This window comes from Helianthus annuus, chromosome 14 (genome assembly GCF_002127325.2).
Source record: "Helianthus annuus cultivar XRQ/B chromosome 14, HanXRQr2.0-SUNRISE, whole genome shotgun sequence".
NCBI classification, from domain to species: Eukaryota; Viridiplantae; Streptophyta; class Magnoliopsida; order Asterales; family Asteraceae; genus Helianthus; species Helianthus annuus.
In genome coordinates, this window is record NC_035446.2 from 125,605,017 (window position 1) to 125,632,968 (window position 27,952).

At 40.2% G+C, this 27,952-nt stretch overlaps 1 protein-coding gene across 1 annotated transcript; it reads left to right on the forward strand.

Moving 5' to 3' along the window:
• Window positions 1-471: 471 nt before the first annotated feature.
• LOC110909312 lies at window positions 472-27,920 on the forward strand. Its single transcript, XM_022154344.2, has 4 exons — window positions 472-637; window positions 917-1,864; window positions 1,939-1,967; window positions 27,772-27,920. The coding sequence occupies exons 2-4, from the start codon at window positions 1,634-1,636 to the stop codon at window positions 27,890-27,892; spliced, it is 381 nt and encodes a 126-aa protein (XP_022010036.1). The 5' UTR covers window positions 472-637; window positions 917-1,633; the 3' UTR covers window positions 27,893-27,920.
• Window positions 27,921-27,952: the final 32 nt, after the last annotated feature.

Below are 27,952 nucleotides of genomic sequence, written 5' to 3' on the forward strand. Positions count from 1 at the left end.
GTAAAACGTGTTAGGGCGTAACAGATGGAGAGCAGGAAATGGCGTATGATGAAAGTTTTGATGATTAGGGTTATTTAAGTGTGGGTATTTTAACATATAACCCCCTCCATCTTTATTAGTTTATATTTAATCCTTATACTTGTGGATTTATATATGAAAATATAAAATTAATGGTATATGTATATAAATTCATAAAATTATACATATAAAGTCCATTCCGATTAATCTCTATTAATCCCGATTAATCCCTAGGCGGTACCTCACTGCCCGACTAGCCCTAGCGCTTTCTACAACATTGTCTCTAGGTACGGGGACCGGGGGACGTACTACGGGGACGGTGGTTGCAAACATATTATTAGATGGTCCTGGGCCTAATATAGAAGGCTGGGCCCAGTTGAAATTGGAATAGGCCCATATAGACCCAGAAGAAAAACCACAAAGGTTAGCTGGTGATCCAAACTTAGCATTTGCAGCCCAGTAAGAACTACGGTGACCACCACCGCCGTGTGACCGCCATGAACCACCAAAAATTAGCATTATTCCATCGTCCACCACAACCGATCGTGTGCAATAGAGGAAGCTAAGATGATGCAATGATGAAAACCGCAACATATCCATCCGATACGAGTATCAATCGGTAAATCTCGACTTAAAAACTGTAACAGATATAGTAAATCATTATCAAGCTTTGTTAGCATGAAATAGGTGTGATTTGATTTGATTTGATTGAGGTTGATTTAGCACAAGTTGTTGCCATTAGAGAGAGAGAGATAGAAGAGGAATCACAATGGAACTACATAACAAACTAAACAGAATACCTAACAAACTCAAACAAGCCATACATATACATGTACATATACATATATACACTAATAGTTCTATTATAATCGATATATTCAAATGGATATCGGTGCAGAGTCATCTAGACGCCTACGGAGCTCGATCTAGACGCCTTGACTAGTGATGAAGAAGACGATCACCACCACCGCAGCACTGTCCATGAACTTCTCCTCATCAACTCTGATGGCTCGGATGTAAACAGCCCCCGAAGCAACACTAATAATCCATTTGATGCAAATTCTTCTGATTACATGCCATTAACAACTTCTCAATTGGGAACTGATGGAGATAGACCAGAAATGCACTCAAAGTTTCCTTCCACTAGTCAATTACCTCGGTTATTCAGTACGGTTAGGTCAAACGCTAAACCTGGGGCAGCGTTGGCAGCCGCTGCTGCAGCTTCACGGTTGGTTCCAACTCCACATGCTGCTGCTATTAAACTCACCAGGGAGAAATCTAGTACGGAAAGCTTGGATCCTAAAGCCAATATTGGTTCTGAAATTGGGCATTCAGAGGCAAAGTTAGTCGACGAAGATCTTAAACTGGATCATTTAGATACAGCACCGGTAGAATTGACTGCAAATTCTCAACTCTGTGCGGAACTGATTACTGAACATGAAAATACAAAACGCGTGCAGTCTCAATGGTGAAGGTTTACCTAGTGAGGAGAGTTGGCGACAGATGTTGAAGGACACGCGGGACCTCATTGACGCCCCTTCAATACGCTGAGGAGCTTGAAAAGAAGCATGCATTTACGGGTCTGCGCTGGGAAGAGGGTGCCGCTGCTCAACCAATGAAGCTTGAGGGTGTTCACATGGGATCAACCGCGTTGGCTTATTTCAATACCAGTACTGATAACACCATTACCAGGACAATATTGTCTTCGTCGTTTAAACGAGACCATGGAACTCCACAAGCCCTAGCAGTTCATCTTAACTACATTGCAGTCGGTATGTCGAGAGGGTTAATCGTTGTTGTTCCCAGAAAATACTCTCCACATTATGTTGATAACATGGATGCTAAGGTTCCATTCACATGACTCTTGTTCATATTTCTGACGCTTCATATTATCAGTAGTATTAACTGCTTTTATTTCAGATGTTAATGCTTGGATTGCAAGGTGATAGGTAAACCCCATAACTTAACCGAATTCACTTGTTTTACCTGCAAACATACAATCACTCGCAATAAGCTAATTCCACGCATATAGTCATATAAAACAAGCTAAACCACATAAGATAAACACTTCAACACCCATGTTTTACACTCTCCATCACATCCCCACACTTACATTTGATTGTCCTCAAGCAAACCAAACCGATACGGCACTACTCACCACAGTAACAATACCTCTGAACCCCTAAACCAATGCAACAGATTAAGTCCCCAAGTCTCATACCCGTTCCATAGACTGACACACTCAAGATTTACAGCCCGACAAGCAATTGATGTAATTTCTAAAACTTAAGACTTGTTTATTCAGAACTAACATGCTTAAGAATATAACACATGCTACACGCCCCTCACAATCAACTCTCCTCTCGGTTTAAAAATATGAACTAGCGTGTAATGTGCTAGCATTTATATCACTCAAAACCAAACATGAAATCCTGTAATCATATGCTTGTATGACAATCACACCTCCACTGTATCATATAACACGGCACATATCAAAAGGACTTTCGGTTTTGGGCTTAGGCTAAGGGTAGGAAGATTTTCGGCTTATATTTATATATTTTTTTTTATATGGCGAACAAACAAACGACCAAACCGTGACAACTTTATTTGCAACACAAAAAACAACTTACACCTTTGGGTTGGTTTCTACTTAAGAACATAAACGATATTCACAACACTTATATTTTTTCCTTTTTCTTTTTTTTTTTCTTTCTATTTTTTTTTCTTTTCTTTGTTTTTTTTTTCGTTCAATTATTTAAAACTTGTTGTTCACGGTCGGTATCAAAACAATTCATATTAGGTGAACAAACGAATGATAAATAGGCTCAACAGGGCTACTAAGGGTAATGATTCGGTAAACATGAAACAAACACATAGGTGTACGAGATATCCTAATGCCTTTATCATGTACGTGCACATATCAAACCACAGTCTCAGCATGTATCAAATCATACAAGTTCTAACACAGAATAAATGCGGCCTGCTCTCAACAAATGAAATCATAATGTAAATCATTCTATCATTCTACAGGCTCAAAATTCTCACCAAGAAAAGGGTAAAAAGGCTGCCGACACGTAGCATATGCAATCTAAAGCATGTTACCCCTAAATAGATATCTCTTTTCAATTCTTTTATCCTAAAAACACCTGTCGGACCTACTCTCATGAAACTTAAAGGAACGACCATGACAAGGGACTATGTTAGTTTACTACCGGCAAGGAACCCATTAGTGATTGAAACGTTCGGTTTTTTTATCCGTTTAGCTTATTTAAGGTGATGAAATTTTTCAAAATTTTCAATTTTTTTTTCACTTTTCATCGTTCTCAATCACTTTTAACCTCTTTCAAACCTTTCCCTTCCCGGGTTTCCCATATCCCCACACTTGGGCGACATTGTCCCCAATGTATAGTGCTTTTAAAACAAAACCCGGGAATACCAACTAACAACCCCCTGAGTGGCTATCCCTAGCACAAATAACGTAAACACATTCCCTAAACATAAATAGTTCAACACCACCAAAAACAAAAATAAAAATGCAATAATAAAAGTGGAACAGACTCCCCTGGTTTAAAGCGTAGAATCCTCATGTGTCATGTTCCACCACGACTGTATAGCATTTCATTCGCGGCCGTGTCCAACAAGTACTCGGGTCAATCTCTACGAATAGTGTTCAGATCATCCCCGTCCAAATGGAGATTGAGTATGGACAGTTTTGACTGACTCTGATTTGTTCATTGTCCGTCACTGCAAGTAGAACGTATTGGGACTTCACCAAACATCCCCACACTTGGACAATTGCATCCGTAGAGATTAATAACCTGGTAACCTGCAAAAATAACCTCGCACAAAAATAAAACAAATATACACTACTCTACAACCTCGGGCTGCCTCCCGAGAGCGCTAAGTTTATAGTCTTCAGCCAGACCGTATCTGGTTAAGCTCATGGTGGTTCATATAGTATCCCCTGTGTATGAAACACATGGTTATCATCCCACATCCATCCATCATCTCTTATGGCATCCCAATGATCCGGGTTATCTGGATCTGTATCATCGAAAGAATATAATAACTCGCCCGTACGTGTCTCTATGGGATTCTTCTTGGATTTGGTTGCTTCCTTTGGTGGCATCTTTTTTCGCTTGGCTAATTGCTTTTTAATTCTCAATTTGAGCCACCAAGGTGACTTGGCCTCTTTATCCTTCACGATCTTGTCATCTTTAGACCTGTCAATCATAGCAACACTCTCTTTCGGGCCATCGTCACACACTCGAGAATAACTCGTGTTAGTAACAAAATCCCATGAACAAGTATTTATAAATGAATAATCAAAAGAATGTGAAAGGAAGTCAATAGAAAGCTTACGGCTCCCGTATGTCATATCAACTGTACCTTTCCAGCAACAGATCTGAGCATCTGCAGTGGCCAAGAATGGTCTGCCAAGTATCACCCTCAGTTGTTCCTTCTATGTATATGGATCTAAGACAACAAAATCTTCAGGATAATAAAAGTCACCTACCTTTACAGTCAATCCCTTCAAAATCCCTCGGGGCCTTCTTCGTGAGTATTCAGCTAAAACCATAGGATCATTAACCTGTTGCAATGGGCCCAAATCATACCTGTCATAAATATACCCGGGAAGAACACTCATACTAACTCCAAAATTCAATGAAGCGTTATCTGTCTTGAGATCCCCAAGTTGAATCGGGATGAGCGGTTCCCCTGGATCTCTATATGTCTCTGATCCAGCATCCTCAACCAGGCTAACTGTAGCTTTTCTTTCTGCAAAATTGTCAAACTGATTAGTTAGTTGTTCAATTCGCTGGTTAAGTGATTCATTAATATTTTGTTGTTCCTTGAGAGACTGGGTGAGTTCCTCTACATGCTTGAGGAGGGTTTTGAATAACTCTAAAATCTTATCTTCCTCAATTGCGTTTCGATTCTGCTCGTTACCGCCTTTATCGGATTGATTGTAATTTTGATATCCTCTGGAGCCATGATCCGGGTGGTAAGAACGTGGACAATCTTGAGCCCAGTGATTGTGACTCCCGCAACATGAGCATGCTTCAACATCATAATCCCATTCCATAGTTGCTGCACAAGTAACAAACTAAAAGTAGTACTGAACAAAACAAAAAAAATAAAAATAAAACTAACTAGAAAGAACGAAAAAAGAAAAAAAAACAAATATTTTTGGATTTTTTTTAATGCAAAACGAAAATAAACAAACAAAAGTAAACAACCACTAAGCGCACTAGCTCCCCGGAAACGGCGCCATTTTGATACGGCTGTCGTGGGCCACTCAAAAAAATAATAACCTAACTTTACCTATAGACAGGGTAAGTCGGGTGTCGAATCCACGAGGAGCATGTGGTTAGTGTTACACGTTTTGTTTGTAAATTTTACTAAACTAACTGATGATTATAAAACTGATATAGAATTAAAAACACATGAAACAAGTTGCAATTAAAAAAAAATTGAGTTGTAATAAACAATGATGAGAAAAGGTGATCACTCCGGGATTCAGATTCTGTAATTACCAATAACTTAATTCTGATTTTATTGGATGCTATTGATTGAATAGTAAATCTGTCACATCTACCAATTACCTATGCAGTTCAAAATCTTAATATTAATTGATCAGATAAATATTAAAACAAGCATACATAGGAATCATTCAATCAACAAAAGCATAATTGGATTCAAAACATAATTATAACTCTGACTGTCACTCAGGATTTGTCTGTCACACAAATTATATAATCACGCAAATAGACGGCTGTCACCCGACTACAAATCCAAATCTCAATACAAAACAGAAACTAGAATTAAAAGTGTCTCACAAGAATCATTCACCCGAAGTGTCCACCAGAGATTTAGCCGCTCATGATACTCGTTCGATCTTCAAAGGCTTGAGATGAGGTTGATCGCATGATCCGGTGTTGCGGCGCTGTATGATGAATGGTGATGATGTGTCGTGACTTTTGGAGTTGAAAAATTGATCTTGGAGCCATCTCTCACCAACAATTCACCTACCATTCCATCTATCAACATCTCCTACCCGAATCAAGAATCATCCATCATCATTCAAGGCAATCTTGATTCCTAACCCTAGTTCACCCAATCATTCACCATTCCACCATCACCGTCCATCACCAACCTTCATCATTCATCAATCATCCAATCAAGCTTCAAGATAACTCTATCCGCATTCCAAACATCCGGTGATCAAGTTGCATCAACCATGAGCGGCTAATCATCTCGGTTTCACCCCGGTTAGGTAGTTGTTAATTCTAGGGTTTCGAATTGTTCTTGTTTTAACTTAGTGACAATTTGTATTTGGTTTTTGAAACTCTTGACAATAGTATTACATTTGTTACGAATTTATGAATTGTCGAGCGATGTTAAAAGTTATGACTTTGCGAAACGGTGATATGTAATTGTACATTGTCATTGTTAGGATTTACTTGTGTTGATTACAAAGTGTCTTTTTGTCCGTTCTTCGGGGCGTTGATAGTTAGTAGCACCTAAGTCACGGTACACTAAATCCGTTAATCAAATGCATTTGAGTTAAAACTAAAACTTGTAGAGATCCTAGGTTAGCAATTACCGAAACCGGGTGTGATCCCTTTTTATTATTATTGTTCTCGTATCCAAATTTCTTGCAATCGTTAAGTAGTAGTTGTTAATTCAGTAATTCGATTTCAGTAATCCAAATTCACATTTTTCTACTAAACAAAAATACAAAAATATCTGGCAAGCTTCATAATTGTGACAAGTTTTTATAATTCAGTCAAATCCATATACAAACCACATACTCTTCGTGGATCGACCCCTTACTACCACTAACACATTGTTAAGGGTAATTTGGGCTTATAAATATTATCTTTGACCGGAGCGCGACACTCCGATCAAATTTTGGCGCCGCTGCCGGGGAGTGCGTGCGCTTTGTGTTTGGATTTTGTTGAATTTGTGTGATTAACTGTTTAACTTGTTTAGCTTTCTTTTTGTATTGTCTTTTTCCTTGTTACGCGGGGTGTGTTACTTGTGCAGGTTACAAGTAGTGCATGCGTACACGAAATTCCGGGAGGACTTCACCTTTAGTCTACGAACCGGAAATCGAAAGACTCGCAAGAAGGAACCTAGCAAGCCGGTTAGAAGCAACTCTTGCTTCTAATCAAACCAACCAATCACCACCACTCACACCGACCATTGAAACCGATTCAATGGCAAACCACAACTCCAACCAAGACTTTAATCTCAACCAAAACCTCAACCCAAATCAATTCCAATCCCGAGGAACTTTTTATCCCGCTCAAAACACCCAACCTATACCCCAAGAACAACCGGGTGGTAACACCAACGCAAGACCACCTACTCCACCTTTCCGAAACCAAAATACCAACAACACCCAACGAACACCTCAACAACAACCCCTTCACCGACAAGCATCGTTACCTATCAACCTTGATGATCGGAATGTCAACTCCGATCGTAGAGGTAACCGTGATCGCGGCAATCCCGCAAATGAAGACCCGTTTTTCAACATCGACGATTTAAGGAATGCAATCCCCGATGATGAACCGTATAGTGTTCCCGGTTATCAATCGCCGGAACACGTAAGCATTCATAAGGAAAATTCGGACGATGGGGGGTATTACGATGATCGGGCTAATGATGATGAAGATTGGGGCTACGTGAATAGGGGAAACGTCTACAACGCTAGAAGGTATGACGATGAGGAATTTGGTTACCAAAACGCCAATTATGTTGGGGACGATGAATACGGTTACGGAGGTGGAAGAAATGATGGTTATGGGAACAACCGTCAACCACGAAACAATAACCAACGGAACCGGAATGATGGGTTTACAACAACAATAACAACAACAACAATGCAAACCCTAACCGGATTCCTCGTTTCGTGGGAGGTGGTAACCCAAGGGATAATCGAAGGGGGGATCAAAGAGATGAAAGAAGGGATAATCGAAGACCGGTCGATCAAGAAGTTAATGGTCCACAACGTCGTCAACAACCTCCACGGGGAGTAAATGACCGTTTCCGCCCGATAGTGACCGAGAATAATTCTCCGATAGTATGCGAAAGGAGGATGTTTGATTGTAAACCGCATTACATCAGCATACTTCCTCACTTCAATGGGAGGTCCAATGGTAAGCCGTACACACATTTAACGGAGTTCTCTTCCATTTGTGATACTATTGGGGGGCACAATTTCGCACTAGAGGAAGTTAAGCTTCGGTTGTTTCAATTTTCGTTGAAAGACAAGGCAAAAAAGTGGTTCCTTACACTTCCGGCCAATAGTATTCGAACTTGGGAATAAATGCAACAAGCATTTTTGGATGAATACTATTCTATGGCAAAGACCGACGATGCGAGAGATGAAATCCGGTCGTTTCGTCAACTTTCAAGTGAGCCTTTACATGAAGCATTTACCCGATTCAAAGAGCTAATGAGGAGATGCCCACATCACCAAATAGAAAAATGGGAGTTGGTGAAATGCTTTGTACGGGGTTTGGATGATGCAACTTGGAATCGTCTCGAGACAACAAGCAATGGTACACTCTTGAGCAATCATGAGGATGATGATTGGGAATTTTTGGAAAGGATGAGCAAAAAGACATCCAGTTTCCCGGTCACTTCCCGATCTCGATTCCAAAGACCAGATTTCCACCTTAGAACGGGAAATAGCCCAACTGAAAAAGAAGAAAGAGGTAAATGCGGTTCAGTTTGCGGTTTGTGAAGAATGTGGAGATATTGGGCATGCGACCGAGCAATGCTCAATGGGGTCGAGTGGTTACACCGAAGAAGTCAATCAAGTGTATGGAGATAGAAAACAATATGACATGAACTCCAACACTTACCATCCGGGTTTGAGAAATCACCCCAATTTCCGGTATGGCAACGCTTCAAATCAAATGAACCCGAATTTCCAATCGGGTAATCAAGGAGGAAGTGGGTCATCATACCAAAACCGTCAAGGTGGTAACCAAGGAGGTTACCAACGAAATTACAACCAAGGGTACCAAGGTGGGTACCAAAAGAATTACAATAATCAAGGCGGTAACGGAAGTGGGTCGAACAATCAAACCGGTGGTGATGACTTGAGTGCCAAGATGGATGCTTTGCTAAACATGCAAAAGGAGACTCATAGTGATGTTAAAGAGATAAAGAAGGCAAACGAGATTCAAGACAAAGCACACGAGGCATTGGCGAAACAAGTGGGTCAACAAGCGGAAGAAGTGGCCCAAATAAAGGGAGGCATGGGGAAGCTTCCAAGTGACACCACCATAAACCCTAAGCACCAAGGGTCGAGCTCGAGGAACACACGTGAGGTACCAATTAATAAAATTACTTTACGTAGTGGTCGTGTTGTTGATAGTGGTGTCAAAACACCACCACCCCAATTTGTTGAAGGGGTGGTGGAAGATGCTAGTGATGAGGAGCTTGAGGATGGTCAAACGGGTCAAAATAAAAATGATTTGAAAAAGAATAATATTACTCCCGTTGCGACCATCCCCGTCCCCAAGGCTAAGGAAAAGAGTGTGGAGGCTAATACCGCCCCTTATCCCGAAGCATTGAAGGGAACGATGAAAAAAGTTGTAAACAAAAGAGGTCCACAACAAGAAGAGTTGTTGGAAATTTTCAAACAAGTCAAAATTAATTTACCTCTTTTGGATGCAATTAAACAAGTACCGTCGTATGCTAAGTACTTGAAAGATTTGTGTACCCAAAAACGCACTCACAAATTTCCAAAAAAAATTAGATTTAACCGAAAATGTGAGTTCGATTCTTTCGGGTGCACTTCCACCTAAGCTCCAAGATCCGGGTGCGCCTATCATTTCAATTCAAGTGGGCGATTTTAAAATCAACCGGGCACTTCTAGATCTTGGAGCTAGCGTAAGCATTCTACCGGGTAGCTTGTATGACCAATATGAATTTGATCCACTTCAATCGTCAAACACTACTGTGGTGTTAGCCGATTTGACACCTAAACTACCCCGTGGAATTGTTTCGGATGTGATAGTGAAAATCGAGGATTTGTACTATCCGGTGGACTTTCTTGTACTTGATTATGTGGCTAAGGACCCAACCAAACAACCTACGGTGATTTTGGGTCGACCGTTCTTAGCAACTGCAAATGCTCAAATTGATTGCAGAACGGGAACGGTTGACATGACATTTGGAAACCGGAGGTTGAGGTTGCATGTTTTTTCCGGACTTATGAGCCCTCCAGTTGATGATGAATGCTATATGGCAGACATTGTTGACACGTGTATACCTCTTTGCGACACAGTCGTTTATGGGGAAAACACAATGGAGGATTGTTATATGTTTGACAGGTCACAGGTGGAGGTGGAACAAAGCATGGACGAGGAAGTAAGGAGTTTGGAGGTGCTTGCGGTTAGAGAAGGAAAACCGACATGGACGCTCCAAGTTGAAAGCTTACCGGAGAGCATTGATACTAAATTGAAGCCGTCTTTAGTAGAGCCTCCGGAAGTGGAGTTGAAAGCATTGCCAAAGCATCTCAAGTATGCTTATGTCGGAGAAGGCAATACTCTCCCGGTTATCATTGCATCAAATTTAACCGCGGAGCAAGAGAAAAAGTTGATGGAAGTGTTGGTAATCAATCGGGCGGCGATTGGATGGACCATTGCGGATTTGAAGGGTATTAGTCCCTCGGTGGTGATGCATAAAATTATCACGGAAGAGAATGTGACTCCCGTTCGAGATGCACAAAGGCGGTTAAATCCGAACATGCGGGAGGTCGTGAAGAAAGAAGTGTTGAAGTGGCTTGATGCGGGTATCATTTACCCGATCTCGGATAGCCAATGGGTTAGCCCAACACAGACGGTTCCCAAGAAAGCCGGTATACAAGTCGTCAAAAACGACGCAGGTGAAGAGGTAGCTACCCGGCCGGTAACCGGGTGGCGATTTTGTATTGATTATAGGAAGTTGAATACCGCAACTTCCAAAGATCATTTTCCTTTACCTTTCATAGATCAAATAGTTGAGAAATTGTCGGGGCAAAAATTTTATTGCTTCCTAGATGGTTATTCCGGTTATAACCAAATTGCCATCCATCCGGAAGATCAAGCAAAGACTACATTTACATGTCCCTACGGTACCTTCGCATTTAGGCGGATGCCGTTTGGATTATGTAATGCTCCCGCCACCTTCCAAAGGTGCATGATGAGTATCTTCTCCGATATGGTGGGAAAGTCTTTGGAAATCTTCATGGATGATTTCTCAATTTTTGGATCATCTTTTGAGACTTGTTTGGACCAACTAGATAAAGTATTAAAAAGATGTGTTGAAACTAGTTTGGTCCTAAGTTGGGAAAAAAGCCATTTTATGGTTCAAGAGGGAATTGTGTTGGGGCACGTGGTGTCAAGTCGTGGGATAGAGGTTGATCGTGCTAAGGTACAAGTCATATCTACTTTACCATATCCCACGACTGTTAAAGGTGTTAGGTCATTTTTAGGTCATGCGGGGTTTTATCGGCGATTTATTAAGGGTTTTAGTGATATAACGAAGCCTTTATGTAATTTGTTGTTAAAAGACCAACCGTTTGATTTCAATGAAAATTGCCAAAATGCTTTTAACAATTTAAAAGAGAAGTTAGTGGAGGCCCCAATCTTGCAATCGCCGAATTGGTCTTTACCTTTTGAGATTATGTGCGATGCAAGTGATTATGCGGTAGGGGCCGTGTTGGGACAACGATATAACAACCCTCGGTAAAACCGACACCCTCATAATATTTCTGACACCCTAATATATCTTTAAATATATCAATATGTCTTTATATGCAACCCGTATGTGAAAACCGAGCCCAAATTAGAATATAATATATAAAATAAATTAAAAACAATAATTATTAAGCTGAGGCGGGCCGCGTAGGACCTCACCTCAACTTAACGCGGGCCGTATGAAGGTGTAACCGGACTCCGCTGAATTCTTTAGTTGACGCGGGCCGCATAAGAGATTCCATTAGTTAACGCGGGCCGCGAGTGTCTCAAATGGTGGCGCTGCCCGGTGATGACACGTGTCATCATCGTGGCGGACCTATACGCTGACCCAGCCAAGCTACGCGTTGACTCAGCGTTGACGCGGGCCGCGTAAGCTTGGCCTGTTCTTCACGCGGGCCGCGAGAAAGTGCGATTACAGCCCTATAAATAGAAGGCAACGGCCTTCAGTCCGTCTCGCTCAAATCTTTCTTTCTTTCTTAATTTTCTGTAGTGGCGTTACTATACCCGGGCATTATACCCCCTAAAATAGCGAGGTTCTGCTACGATGTAAGTATTATAACCCCTGGAGACGTATTAGATATGCTGCCCGATTGATCTAGGGTTCCGTAACGGCTGTCGTGGTTCTGCCCGACGTAGTCGTTGGAATACCGTCTCGGGGAGGGTATTACTAATGTTAAAATGGGTTATTATACTAACACACGTGCATTGTGTAAATTATAGATATTCACCAGGAAACCCTAAAGAATAACCTAAAACAGCAAAGTGAGTAATCCTCTATTTTGTTAAATGTTTTTACAAAACCTTACATACTTTTCCATGCGAATAACAGTTATTGAGTATTTGTAAGAATACAATTATCGTGGGTATGTTGGGGTTTTGTGTACAAAATTGGTTACAACCTGGTTAAGGAGTAACATTTCCACAAGTCGGGTGTCGACAGTACCAACGGGTGATAATTGATATAACTTGGAAACAAATGTAATTGCGGGATCGCCCTCAATACTGTTCACTGTGAATTTTATTTAAACTTGATTAAACTGGGATTCACTCACCAGTATTTCCCACTGACAAAATGTTTTAAAACGCGTTTCAGGTAACAAAATGTGAAAGCCAAATAGAAGCCAGCTGGACAGCACTGGAGGCTTGGAAAAGTGGCAATAAAGTTACCTAAGAATAAATTGGATGTTTTATTAAATAAATAGGATTTATTCCTATGAAACGTGTGTATTGAAAACTTGGGTTTTTACCCATATGTTTAATGTTATAAAACATGGTGGTTTACTCTGATTAAATATTTCCTAACTACGGTCCTGATGAAAATTTCCGCTGCCAAATTGGATAAATAAATGTGATACCACCGAAACTGGCTCACGGCCGCCCGTTCCCGGGAACTAGGGACCGGGGGTTGTGACAGAAGGTGGTATCAGAGCTATGCCACTGATTCAGCCACAGAAGTGTTCTGCTGACATCGAAATACAAAAGTGTTAGGAAATAAATTATGGAAATACGTGTATAATTGTATTTCTTGCTATGTGTTATCTGACTATTTGTTAGTTTACAGTATGAGCGACCAAGGACCTTCTGACGCCTATCGTCAACTGTCTGGTTCGCCTAGGAGCGAAGGCACCTCCTCTTCTCACCCTGCCCTCTCGGGGTATTCTGCTGACACAGAAGAAGGAATCTTTGTGTTTAAGGCTCAGTCTGAAGAGCCATTTCCTCAGAAAAAGAGGGGATGGTTCAGTAGGGGAGCGCACGAGCGTAGGAAAAGAATGAAAAAGTTGCAGGAACAGCGAGTGTTAGCCGCAGCAAAAAGAGAGACTGATGCTTATAATCAGGACATGCTCAATAGGGGTATCGCTAATATCCATATTTTAGCAACCACTGCTGCTGACTCAAACCTGGAACAAATGCTAGCACCCCAACCACAAAATCCTGACCAACCCATAGAAGTAGAAAACCAGATAGAAATGCCTGATTACAACCCAGAGGAGATACCTAGGGTACCTGCACCAGATCCCCTAGACCCAAACAATTACGACCCCTGGTGGGACGATGTTAGGGACTACGTGCAACAAAACCCAATACAGGAAAATGTGCCAATGCCCAACTTAGGAGCTTACCCAGGGTTAGATCCTCAAGATCCCTACAACATTAGTGATGCATATGTTAGGGAAATTTTAGAGAATCCATACCCGTACCAAGCCCCTATGCCTCCGTATCAGGAACCCGTACTCCAGTTTCCAAACCCAGTCCTAGAACCTGCACCCCCAATGAGTGCAGAAAATGTCCAAGAACTTAGGACTTTTGGGGAGGAAATTTTAGAAAGTAGTGATCGAATGCGACAGGTGGGAGAACGCCTCGTATGGAAATACGATGAGCGTAATATGGATTTTTGGATGAATCCATATCAGTGAAGGTGAAGGCAGAAACGGTAGTAGTAATAATAATAATAATAAAATAAAATATATGTGTGTATGTGTTAGAAAAAAAAAAACAATACGGATGCCTACTATTAGTATTGTAGCTTTACATTTCAGTCAGTATTGTAATTTAAATTTCAGTACTAGTGTATAATGATGCATACTATATAAATAGAGTAAAAGTCGCAATGCTCGACGCTTTTGGTTAAAAGTGCGTGTCGTATGATTGGCTATATTCAAATATTAATTGTAATATTAATATTTGGTAAATTGTTTAAAATTCAGATGGCCGACGAGGAAAATCAGGATAATCTGAATAACGATAACCAGAGTAACATTAACGTGGTTAATGAGAATCCAGACAACAATAACAATGGAAACCAAATGGATAACAGTGTCGTTCAACATATAGTGGCACAAGGAATTATAGATGCAATGCCATTTATTATTCAAACAGTTCAAGAAGCGAATAATAAAAGTAAGCATAGCAGTAAACGACCAAGTGAACTGGAAAACAGCGTGAACAATGGACCTGTACTTCAAGCGCCCATTCCCAAAAGAAGAAGAACCATGCCATATGGTTGTTCTTACAAAGAATTCTGGTCCTGTAAACCAATAGAATTCTTGGGCAATGAAGGACCCATTGCAGCCCTACGCTGGATAGAGAAAACTGAGGCCGTTTTAAAAATAAGCAAATGTGCTGAAGAAGATAAGATAATGTTTGCTTCAAATCTGTTTAAAAACGCAGCCTTAGAATGGTGGAACACTATCCTCCAGTCAAGAGGAAGTGATAAGATTTATAACATGGAATGGGAGGAATTTAAAAATATGGTAGAAAGGAAATTCTGCCCTCCCAATGAAAAGGAACAGATAGCAAATAAGTTTCTGAATCTTAGAATGACCGGGGTAGACAGTAAGGGTTACACTACCACATTCTTTGAGTATGCTAGGATAGTACCAACCCTTGCATCACCTGAACCGGTATTAATCTCCCGTTATATCTGGGGATTAATTGGAGAGATTAGACATGTAGTCAAGGCAGCTAGACCCCAAACTATAGAAGAAGCTGTAGAACTAGCCAATACCTTGACAGATGAGTTAATCCGTACTAGAGAAGAAGACCAGAGGAGAAACCTAACCCAAAGGCTTACCCAAGAATTCCGTTCTGGGAATTCCAACCGTAGAAATATAGGTTCTACCTCTGCACCATACTGCAGGAACTGCAAGAAGAAGCATTCTGGAAGATGCTCTACTTACTGCAATTACTGTAAGGCGCCAGGACACAAGGAAGAAAATTGCAGAAGAAAAGCCAGTAATGGAATGTGCTACAACTGTGGAGAAAAAGGTCATATTAAGACAAACTGCCCAAAATTGACTCCAGCTGCAAACAACAAGAATACTAAAAATGCTAGAGCATTCGTTTTAACTGCAGATGAAGCCAGGATGATTCCATATGTAATTGCTGGTACGTTTTTAGTTAATGATATTTTTGCTAAAGTATTATTTGACTCTGGTGCCAACCAAAGTTTTATTAATACTTCATTTTGCAAACTCCTAAATCAATCATTAACTAAACTACCACAAGAATGTTTAGTAGAAACCGCAAATGGAGAAACCGTTAGAATTTCTGAAATCTTGCAGGGAGCAAGAAAAGAAATTTTTAATCAAAAATTTATTGCAAACCTTTACCCAATGAATCTGGTAGGATTTGATGTCGTATTAGGAATGGATTGGTTAATAATAGCCAATAAAGAAAATATCTTATGTGATCAAAAGTCAATACAGATAAAATCACCAAGAGGTGAAAAGATCACAATTAAAGGAGATAAGCCATCTAGACCCACTAAATTCATCTCTGTGATGAAAACTGCAAGTTGTATAAGGAAAGGATCTATAGTGTATTTGATTTCTATAATCACTAACACTAAAGGAAAAGATTTAAAAGACATTCCAGTAGTGTCCCAATTTTCAGATGTCTTTCCAGAAGAATTGCCAGGACTACCGCCAGACAGGGAAGTTGAATTCAGAATTCACCTGTTACCAGGGACAGCACCGATTGCCAAAGCACCTTATCGTTTGGCACCCGCTGAAATGCAAGAACTAAAGAAACAATTAGACGAATTGTTGGAGAAAGGATTTATACAGCCAAGCTCATCGCCATGGGGAGCACCAATTTTATTTGTCAAAAAGAAGGACGGATCAATGCGTATGTGCATTGACTACCGTGAATTGAACAAAGTCACGATTAAGAACCGGTATCCATTACCAAGAATCGATGATTTGTTTGATCAACTTCAAGGAGCTCGATTTTTCTCTAAAATCGATTTAAGATCAGGATATCATCAATTAAAGGTACAGGAAGAGGACATTCCTAAAACCGCATTCAGAACAAGGTATGGTCATTATGAATTTACTGTCATGCCATTTGGTTTAACCAATGCCCCAGCCGCATTTATGGACATGATGAACCGAATATGTAAGCCATATTTGGATAAATTCATAATTGTTTTCATAGATGATATTCTAATTTACTCTAAAAGTAAAGAAGAGCATGCAAAACACTTGCACTTACTTTTAAGTTTATTGAGAAAGGAAAAGCTTTATGCTAAATTTTCAAAATGTGAGTTTTGGATAGAACAAGTACAATTTCTCGGACATTTAGTTAACCATGAAGGAATTCATGTAGACCCAACAAAAATCGAGGCAATTACCAAATGGAAAACCCCAGAGTCACCAACTGAGGTTAGAAGTTTCTTAGGATTGGTCGGTTATTATAGAAGATTTATCCGAGATTTTTCTAGAATAGCCATTCCTTTAACTAAGTTAACCTGTAAATCTGTTAAGTTTGAATGGGGACCAAAACAAGAAGAAGCCTTTAGAATTCTTAAGCAAAGATTAACCCATACACCGATACTAGCGTTACCAGAAGGAACTGAAGACTTTGTAGTCTTTTGTGACGCTTCTAAGTTAGGTTACGGATGCGTATTAATGCAACGCCAAAAGGTTATAGCTTATGCATCTAGACAGCTTAAGAGTCATGAAGAAAATTATTCGACCCATGATTTGGAATTAGGAGCCATAATTTTTGCCCTTAAGATTTGGAGACATTATCTTTATGGTAGTAAGTTTACCATATTCACGGATCATAAGAGTTTAAGATATGTCTTCGGGCAAAAAGAGTTGAATATGAGACAGAGACGCTGGATGGAGTTACTTAGTGATTATGATTGTGATATCCAGTATCATGCAGGAAAAGCCAATGTGGTGGCTGATGCTTTAAGTCGAAAGTATCATGAAAAGCCAAAAATGGTACGTTCTCTTAAATTAAATCTACAAGTAGATTTAAACAATCAGATTAGAAAAGCACAAGAATCAGTAATCAAGGAGGATACTGAAAAATTAAAGGGAATGATTAAGGAAATAGAACAAGGAACAGATGGAATTTGGAGGTTCCATAAAAAGAGAATGTGGATACCTAAATTAGGAAATTTACGTCACCGTATATTAGAAGAAGCTCATAAGTCTAAATATACGATGCATCCAGGAAGTGATAAAACGTACCAGGATTTAAGGAAAAATTTCTGGTGGATAGGAATGAAAAAGGATGTAGCAGCTTATGTTTCTAAATGTTTAACTTGCTCACAAGTTAAAGCTGAACATCAGAAACCCTCAGGTTTGTTACAACAATTAGAAATACCAGTTTGGAAATGGGAATTGATAACAATGGATTTTGTTACCAAATTGCCTAAAACAAGGAAAGGTAATGATACAATCTGGGTGATTGTAGATAGGTTAACCAAGTCAGCTCATTTCTTACCAATGAAGGAAACCTTTAGTATGGAACAATTAGCTAAATTGTATGTAAATGAAATCGTTTCTTTACATGGCATTCCTTTATCAATTGTTTCCGATAGAGATAGCCGTTTTACTTCTCATTTTTGGTCAAGTTTCCAAAAAGCAATGGGAACCAGGATAAATCTAAGCACAGCTTATCATCCTCAAACGGACGGACAAAGCGAAAGGACAATTCAGACAATGGAGGACATGCTTAGAGCTTGTGTAATTGATTTTGGAGGTAATTGGGATGAACACTTACCTTTAATAGAATTTTCTTATAATAACAGTTATCACACAAGTATCAATGCTGCACCATTCGAAGCACTTTATGGACGAAAGTGCAGAACCCCAGTCTGTTGGGCAGAAATTGGGGAAAAACAATTATCTGGACCGAGATAGTACAAGAAACAACTGATAAAATCATTCAAGTCAAGGAACGACTGAAAACAGCACGTGATCGACAAAAGAGTTATGCCGATAACAGACGCAAACCATTAGAATTTCAAGTGGGAGATAAAGTATTATTGAAAGTCGCTCCCTGGAAAGGAGTGGTAAGATTCATCAAAAGAGGAAAGCTAAGTCCCAGGTATATTGGACCTTTCAAAATTCTTAAAAGAATAGGACCTGTAGCCTATCAGCTACAACTGCCAGAGGAAATGGTAGGAATACATGATGTATTTCATGTATCTAATCTCAAAAAGTGCCTAGCTGATGAATCACTCGTAGTACCTCTCAAAGATATAGAGGTTAATGAACAACTCAAATTTGTAGAGAGGCCTCTACAGATTGAAGATAGAAAAATTAAAAATCTCAAGCATAAGAGATTAGTTCTGGTCAAAGTGAAATGGGACTCCAAAAGAGGACCTGAATATACATGGGAACTTGAATCAGAAATGCAAAAGAAATATCCACACTTGTTCCAGTAGATCTCGAGGACGAGCTCTAAAACAAGGTGGGGAGGATATAACAACCCTCGGTAAAACCGACACCCTCATAATATTTCTGACACCCTAATATATCTTTAAATATATCAATATGTCTTTATATGCAACCCGTATGTGAAAACCGAGCCCAAATTAGAATATAATATATAAAATAAATTAAAAACAATAATTATTAAGCTGAGGCGGGCCGCGTAGGACCTCACCTCAACTTAACGCGGGCCGTATGAAGGTGTAACCGGACTCCGCTGAATTCTTTAGTTGACGCGGGCCGCATAAGAGATTCCATTAGTTAACGCGGGCCGCGAGTGTCTCAAATGGTGGCGCAGCCCGGTGATGACACGTGTCATCATCGTGGCGGACCTATACGCTGACCCAGCCAAGCTACGCGTTGACCCAGAGTTGACGCGGGCCGCGTAAGCTTGGCCTGTTCTTCACGCGGGCCGCGAGAAAGTGCGATTACAGCCCTATAAATAGAAGGCAACGGCCTTCAGTCCGTCTCGCTCAAATCTTTCTTTCTTTCTTAATTTTCTGTAGTGGCGTTACTATACCCGGGCATTATACCCCCTAAAATAGCGAGGTTCTGCTACGATGTAAGTATTATAACCCCTGGAGACGTATTAGATACGCTGCCCGATTGATCTAGGGTTCCGTAACGGCTGTCGTGGTTCTGCCCGACGTAGTCGTTGGAATACCGTCTCGGGGAGGGTATTACTAATGTTAAAATGGGTTATTATACTAACACACGTGCATTGTGTAAATTATAGATATTCACCAGGAAACCCTAAAGAATAACCTAAAACAGCAAAGTGAGTAATCCTCTTTTTTGTTAAATGTTTTTACAAAACCTTACATACTTTTCCATGCGAATAACAGTTATTGAGTATTTGTAAGAATACAATTATCGTGGGTATGTTGGGGTTTTGTATACAAAATTGGTTACAACCTGGTTAAGGAGTAACATTTCCACAAGTCGGGTGTCGACAGTACCAACGGGTGATAATTGATATAACTTGGAAACAAATGTAATTGCGGGATCGCCCTCAATACTGTTCACTGTGAATTTTATTTAAACTTGATTAAACTGGGATTCACTCACCAGTATTTCCCACTGACAAAATGTTTTAAAACGCGTTTCAGGTAACAAAATGTGAAAGCCAAATAGAAGCCAGCTGGACAGCACTAGAGGCTTGGAAAAGTGGCAATAAAGTTACCTAAGAATAAAATGGATGTTTTATTAAATAAATAGGATTTATTCCTATGAAACGTGTGTATTGAAAACTTGGGTTTTTACCCATATGTTTAATGTTATAAAACATGGTGGTTTACTCTGATTAAATATTTCCTAACTTCGGTCCTGATGAAAATTTCCGCTGCCAAATTGGATAAATAAATGTGATACCACCGAAACTGGCTCACGGCCGCCCGTTCCCGGGAACTAGGGACCGGGGGTTGTGACAAACGGGTTGACAAGAAACCCGTTGCCATATACTACGCAAGTAAGACTCTTTCGGATGCACAATTGAACTACACAACTACCGAAAAAGAGCTACTTGCGGTGGTATATGCATTGGATAAATTTCGGTCTTACATATGGGGTAGTAAAGTGATTATTTACTCGGATCACACTGCAGTTAGGTACCTCATGGAGAAGAAAGATGCGAAGCCGAGGTTGATCCGATGGGTGTTGTTGCTCCAAGAGTTTGATTTGGAGATACGGGACAAGAAGGGTATTGAGAATGTGGTAGCGGACCACTTGTCCCGGTTGATGGTTGAAGATGATCCGAAAGCCTTAGAAATCAACGAGTCTTTCCCGGATGAGCATATAATGAAATTAGATAAATTGCCATGGTATGCTAACATTGTAAATTATCTTGTTACAGGTGATATGCCGGCACATTGGGATAGACGGAAAAGGCAACACTTCATGTCCCAAATCAAATACTATCGGTTGGAAGAACCGCATTTGTGGAAGGAGTGTGCGGATCAAGTTATAAGGAGATGCATTGATGACGAAGAGATTCCGAGCGTGTTACAGCATCTACACTTGTTTGCATGTGGTGGTCACTTTAGTGGTCACAAAACGGGTCACAAAGTGTTAAATAATGGGCTTTATTGGCCTACTATTTTCAAAGATGCAAACGAATTTGCCAAAAATTGCATAGAGTGTCAAAAATTAGGGGGTATCTCAAAAAGGGATGAGATGCCCATGCAACCAATCCTTGTAGTCGATGTTTTCGATGTATGGGGTATTGATTTCATGGGCCCGTTCCCCAATTCCTATGGCAATTTGTACATCTTGGTGGCCGTTGACTATCTGTCAAAATGGGTCGAAGCAATAGCCACCAAGACAAATGATCATTCCGTAGTATGCAACTTTGTCCAAACCAATATTTTCTCAAGGTTTGGGATTCCTCGTGTCATCATAAGTGATGGAGGATCTCATTTTAAAAATTTTCGGTTTGGCAAACTCTTAAAACGGTTTGGTGTTGACCATAGGATTGCTACCCCCTATCACCCGCAAACAAGCGGGCAAGTTGAGGTGTCAAATAGGCAAATCAAACAGATTTTGCAAAAGACCGTGCGGGCGGACCGTAAGGATTGGTCAATTAAATTGAACGATGCTTTATGGGCCTATCGAACGGCACATAAGACACCCATAGGCACTACACCTTACCGGTTGGTCTACGGTAAAAACTGCCATTTACCGGTTGAACTTGTGCACAAATCGTTATGGGCTATTAAAGAGGTTAATGTGCAATATGATGATGCAGGTAAGGAACGGAAGTTCAAGTTGTGTGAATTGGAGGAGCTAAGGGAGATGGCATATGAATACGCATCTCAATACAAGGATGGAATGAAGAGGGCGCATGATGCCAAGTTGAGAAAGAAAGAATTCGAGGTGGGTCAAAAGGTGTGGCTCTACAATTCGAAGCTCAAATTCTTTCCCGGGAAGCTCCGGAGCAAATGGATGGGACCTTATGTTATCACCCGGGTCGGACAATTGGGTGATGTTACTATCGAGGACCCGAAGGACGGGGTACGGCAAACGGTAAATGGTCATCGGCTAAAACCGTTTCTCGAGGGTAACTAGAAAGTGGATGAAAACAAGGAATCGGTAAGCTTCGTAGCAAGTTTCCCGGTTTACGAGGTCGAATGAAAAGGACCGGTAACATTTGGTGTAAAGTTATGTATAACTATTTAATTGTTTGCGTATTTGGATGTGAATCGTTTCCGTTTCATACTAACCTTTCTTGATTGTGTGAAGTTCGGGCATTCCAAACGGGTCATGAAGATACAAGGTATGTTTTAGACTTGATTTGGTGCATTGAGGACAATACACGAATTTTTGGGGGGTGGTAGGGTCGTTGACGGTTATTTTGTTTATAAATTTTAACTTATAAAAATTCATAAAAAGATTTTTAATAATTTTTAGGATTTTTACATGTACATAGCCCCTTAATAAAAGTTAATAAAAATTCTCTTTTCTTTTCAAAAAAAAAAAACCACCTTTTTCCAATGTCCTGCGTCACCTCATGTGCATGTATATATGTTTTCATCTTTGAAGAAATTAATTAATGCATGCCTCCCATAAAGTCACATGGATGGCTGATGATGTAATGATTGATATTAACTGAAATCCCATATTTCTTGTACATCCAAACCATCAATTTGACCCGAAACATATCCGAGCACTTCCAACGACTGCACTCATCAATCTTACATGCTTCGCTTTATCTTTAAACCCCATAACTTAACCGAATTCACTTGTTTTACCTGCAAACATACAATCACTCGCAATAAGCTAATTCCACGCATATAGTCATATAAAATAAGCTAAACCACATAAGATAAACACTTCAACACCCATGTTTTACACTCTCCATCACATGATGAGGAGATGCTATCGGTTCAACGACAAAGAGAGTGTCGCGCTCCGGTCAAAGATAATATTTATAAGCCCAAATTACCCTTAACAATGTGTTAGTGGTAGTAAGGGGTCGATCCACGAAGAGTATGTGGTTTGTATATGGATTTGACTGAATTATAAAAACTTGTCACAATTATGAAGCTTGCCAGATATTTTTGTATTTTTGTTTAGTAGAAAAATGTGAATTTGGATTACTGAAATCGAATTACTGAATTAACAACTACTACTTAACGATTGCAAGAAATTTGGATACGAGAACAATAATAATAAAAAGGGATCACACCCGGTTTCGGTAATTGCTAACCTAGGATCTCTGCAAGTTTTAGTTTTAACTCAAATGCATTTGATTAACGGATTTAGTGTACCGTGACTTAGGTGCTACTAACTATCAACGCCCCGAAGAACGGACAAAAAGACACTTTGTAATCAACACAAGTAAATCCTAACAATGACAATGTACAATTACATATCACCGTTTCGCAAAGTCATAACTTTTAACATCACTCGACAATTCACGAATTCGTAACAAATGTAATACTATTGTCAAGAGTTTCAAAAACCAAATACAAATTGTCACTAAGTTAAAACAAGAACAATTCGAAACCCTAGAATTAACAACTACCTACACCGGGGTGAAACCGAGATGATTAGCCGCTCATGGTTGATGCAACTTGATCACCGGATGTTTGGAATGCGGATAGAGTCATCTTGAAGCTTGATTGGATGATTGATGAATGATGAAGGTTGGTGATGGACGGTGATGGTGGAATGGTGAATGATTGGGTGAACTAGGGTTAGGAATCAAGATTGCCTTGAATGATGATGGATGATTCTTGATTCGGGTAGGAGATGTTGATAAATGGAATGGTAGGTGAATTGTTGGTGAGAGATGGCTCCAAGATCAAGTTTCAAACTCCAAAAAGTGTGTAACTCCCCTTCTTGAATGGTCAACAACCCCCTTTTACTCGTTTCAAACCCAAAAGATCAAAATTTCGCGTAGTCAATAATTGGGAGCCGTCGGCGACGGACAACCCTACCGTCGGCGACGGTACTTGTTTTTCCACTATTGGCCGACGGCCAATGTTACTGTCTATGGAGAATTTTAGGCTACGGTCAATTGTACCAACCGTCGGCGACGGCCCTTCTGGGCGTCGGCGACGGTGCCCAAAAACTGTACTTTCTGTTTTTCGCTTCCCTGACTCCCGGTTGACCCGTTTTTCATCCCGGTGACCTGTAAAGCTCCCGAAAAGCTCCTTAAACTCTGCTAGACCTGCAAAATACATATCTAATCAAAAGTAGGCTATTCGAAACTAAAACTTGTGTAATAACATCAAATTAAGCAATTACAAGCACCGGTTTTCAACCACGTATCACATCCCCACACTTGTCTTTTGCTTGCCCTCAAGCAAATCTGTTTTTCACTTTCACGTGGGTCGAACAACGAATATACATCCCATCCCCGAGACAAAGGTTAAGGTCTAATGTCATGCTAAAGTTCAAACTCTTCACAAATTTCACATATTTACCGGTTAAGTGAATAATCACATATACTAATGGTTATCCAAGACTAACCCGCCCGTAAAACTAACAACGCATGCATATCCCTCACAATGTGCTCTCCACTCGGCTTAAAATTTGCTAACGTGTATAATGTATTAGCATTTCAACAATTAATCGCTCAAAACCGATTAGAACACGTACCCGCATAGGCTTGCAACTCAATCATTCTCCACCACCGAACACAAATACTAAGCACAAGTCAAAAGGTCTTTGAAGGGTTGTAACGGGGCTAGGCTAAGGGTAGGGAATAGGACATATTAAAGTGGCTATGGCGATGGAAATTCGATTTTTATTACAAACCACTAAATTAAACAAAACTAAATATAAACATCAACTATGGGCAATAATCTTTCACCCTTTTATTCGACAACTACTAACACTTCTTTTTGTGTTTTTCTTCAACAATTTTCAATTCTTTTTCATAATATTTTCTGTTTTTCTCTTTTTTTTTTCAACAATGCAAACAATCAAGAATAACTATACAAATGCGACTCCTATAATCGAATTTTCATCACGCGGGTTTAAAAAGAAAAGGTTTAAGGTTTATGGGCTATAGGGTGGTCAAACGAAAGGTTTAGGCTCAAAATGGGCGACTAAGGAATTTGTTCGGGTAAGGATAGAAAAATGGTTTTAAGAGAAAAAGGTTTACCTAATGCCTTAATCATTCTCGTGCTTGTATTTGGTCTATAGTCTCAAACGTATCAAAAGTTGCAAGTTCTACAATACGCGACTAATGGTCCACTCAAACAAAGAAACATGTAAATGTAAATCTATGATATATAAGTGGCTCAAACCTCACGTATAAGAGTATGATATGTGATATGCATAAATTGCCAGTTCCTTAGGCGAATTATTCCCAAATAACCACCCGATAAATACCCGCTATGCTTATTAATTTGAACTTGACCATGACAAAAGACCAAATGGGTTGTGACATCCCTCGTTGACTTGGTTACTTGTGCTTTTGAGATTGCTTTGAAAACAAGACAATTTTGAAAATTTTTTGAAATTTTCCCCCATCCCCACACTTGAGGTAAACATTGTCCTCAATGTGTAGTGTTTAAATGAACGGGTCAAAATCGAAAAATTTTTTTACTACTCCCCCATCCCCACACTTGAAGTACATATTGTCCTCAATGTGTAAGAACTAGAGTTTTAGCAATACACAAGGGATGTGACACGACTAACCTTCCCAACTTTTCACCCCGGAAATTAAAATACACATTACAATCCACTTATTCTAAACTACCAATCAAAGTAAAAAGAAACACATGCACCTGATTTTTATCGCTTGATGCTCATATCCTTCGTCTCTTCATAAAAATGGTTGTCCCGCAAACATGTTGTACCTACAAATTCTAATCCTTGTGTAGAAGCATGCTTCTCACAACCATCAAAATTTGTTAGTACGTAGTTCTACCCTTTTTATGAACATATTACCAAGTCATGCATTATTTTACTTTGATTTTTTGTGGAAAAAAATTTTTACAACAACAACAAACCTAACTCACTTTCGTAGGAATCACGGTTGCATTTAGCTTATGCAACAAGCCCTTTTAAACCCCCCAATAGCTTGGGAGGACGAGAGGTCTCGTGAGGGTTATATAGGGAACACACCCACAAAGTTCATTTAACTAGACGATAATTTAAATAACAAAATGAAAAACAACAAAACAAAGTAATAATATACAACAACAACAACAAAAAACGTACCTCGCCTCTACCGCTGATATCTCTCATTCGGGTTCACGGGCGGATTTGGCTGGTACGGATAACCAGTAAGGGCCTCAAACATATCCCTATAGTTATCCATCGGGCTTGACTCTTGTTGAGGTGGCGGTTGGTACGGCATCGGAACAAAACTCGAGCCGACTGCTTCGGGCCAATGAGGGGTTGGATCGGATGGCCCTTGCGGGTGAGGAAGGTTGGGGTAATCGGTCCACCCCGAATGTTCAGCATATGGAAGCCCGGCTTGATAATCTCGTTGATGGCGTTCTTGGTCATGGAGCACCTTGAAATTATTAATCGCCATCTGGTTGGAGAAAGCCAACGCCCCCCATCGGCGTTGGTCCAACTCTGCCTGTGCATTCCGGCGCCTAGCATCCTCTTCCTCCCACGCTTGTCTGCTCGCCCTTTCCTCTTCTTGCAGCTGTATCATGTGTTCCATTTGTGATTGGTGCAACGCATTTTGCAGCTGTTGTTCCTCCAACTGCTTTTCCACCCTCTCGCGGAAAGATGATTGAAAAACCCATTGTTGTTGTGAGTACGCCCCTTGCGCCTCTTCCCATTCCTTCCGACTAGCATGGTACTCTCTTGCTTCACCAATACCCGCCGACACATTGTCGTAGATCGCTTGATCCCCACGGTTCCACAACCGATACGACGGTATTTGCCTTTGATTCACAAAATCTACCACATTGGCAGAGATTTCCCTATGCTTCTTCCTGTACCTACGCCTCGGTCCCCGTGGACCGAAAGGATCAATGTCCTCCTCAACATCGGGCATCTCCTCATCGCCCCCTTCTTCATCACCTTCTTCACCACCCTCTTTGTCGTTGAACCGATAGCTATCCCCTTGCTGATGTGATGGAGTGTGTGATTCAAGAACCCCAAAAAATCATATATCATTGCTGCCAATATCGATGGGAATGATGTTGTTCATTTTAAAACAATCATGACCTCCACCATGTTCCTAAAATCCACCAGCCGCCACTTTCTTTTTCCTTGTTCACAAAGTCTGCGCACATGTATGTAGATTATGATGGTGATGGCTGACTTCTCATCAACAAAGCCTCCTCTCACATGTATGCGTGTGTTGGTGATGATCAGTGGTATTATGACCATTTAAAAATAAAGCATATTCCACACATGTGTTCCCTGTTCCTCCTTGTCTGCGTGTATATATACCTCACAAGAAGTCAAGACAACCACCTTTTTCCAATGTCCTGCGTCACCTCATGTGCATGTATATATGTTTTCATCTTTGAAGAAATTAATTAATGCATGCCTCCCATAAAGTCACATGGATGGCTGATGATGTAATGATTGATATTAACTGAAATCCCATATTTCTTGTACATCCAAACCATCAATTTGACCCGGAACATATCCGAGCACTCATCAATCTTACATGCTTCGCTTTATCTTTAAACCCCATAACTTAACCGAATTCACTTGTTTTACCTGCAAACATACAATCATTCGCAATAAGCTAATTCCACGCATATAGTCATATAAAACAAACTAAACCACATAAGATAAACACTTCAACACCCATGTTTTACACTCTCCATCAATAGGCCTTATGCCACAGTCACATCCATGTCGTTTAATCATCATACGCTGACGGGCATTATACTGTTTGGGATGTCCAAAGAGTCTCTGCTGCAAAAATTGTTACCGAACATAAAGCGCAAGTAGTTCACATGCTATATCTGGGGATGGATTCTCAAGTCTGACGGGCATTATACTGTTTGGGAT

Bases quoted from the DNA above. Each gene is read 5' to 3' on its own strand.
- LOC110909312 (XM_022154344.2), top strand. From the start codon at position 1,634: ATGAAGCTTGAGGGTGTTCACATGGGATCAACCGCGTTGGCTTATTTC. The intron at 1,865-1,938 runs GTTCCATTCACA...CTTTTATTTCAG, and splicing joins TTGATAACATGGATGCTAAG to ATGTTAATGCTTGGATTGCA. The intron at 1,968-27,771 runs GTAAACCCCATA...CTCCATCAATAG, and splicing joins CTTGGATTGCAAGGTGATAG to GCCTTATGCCACAGTCACAT.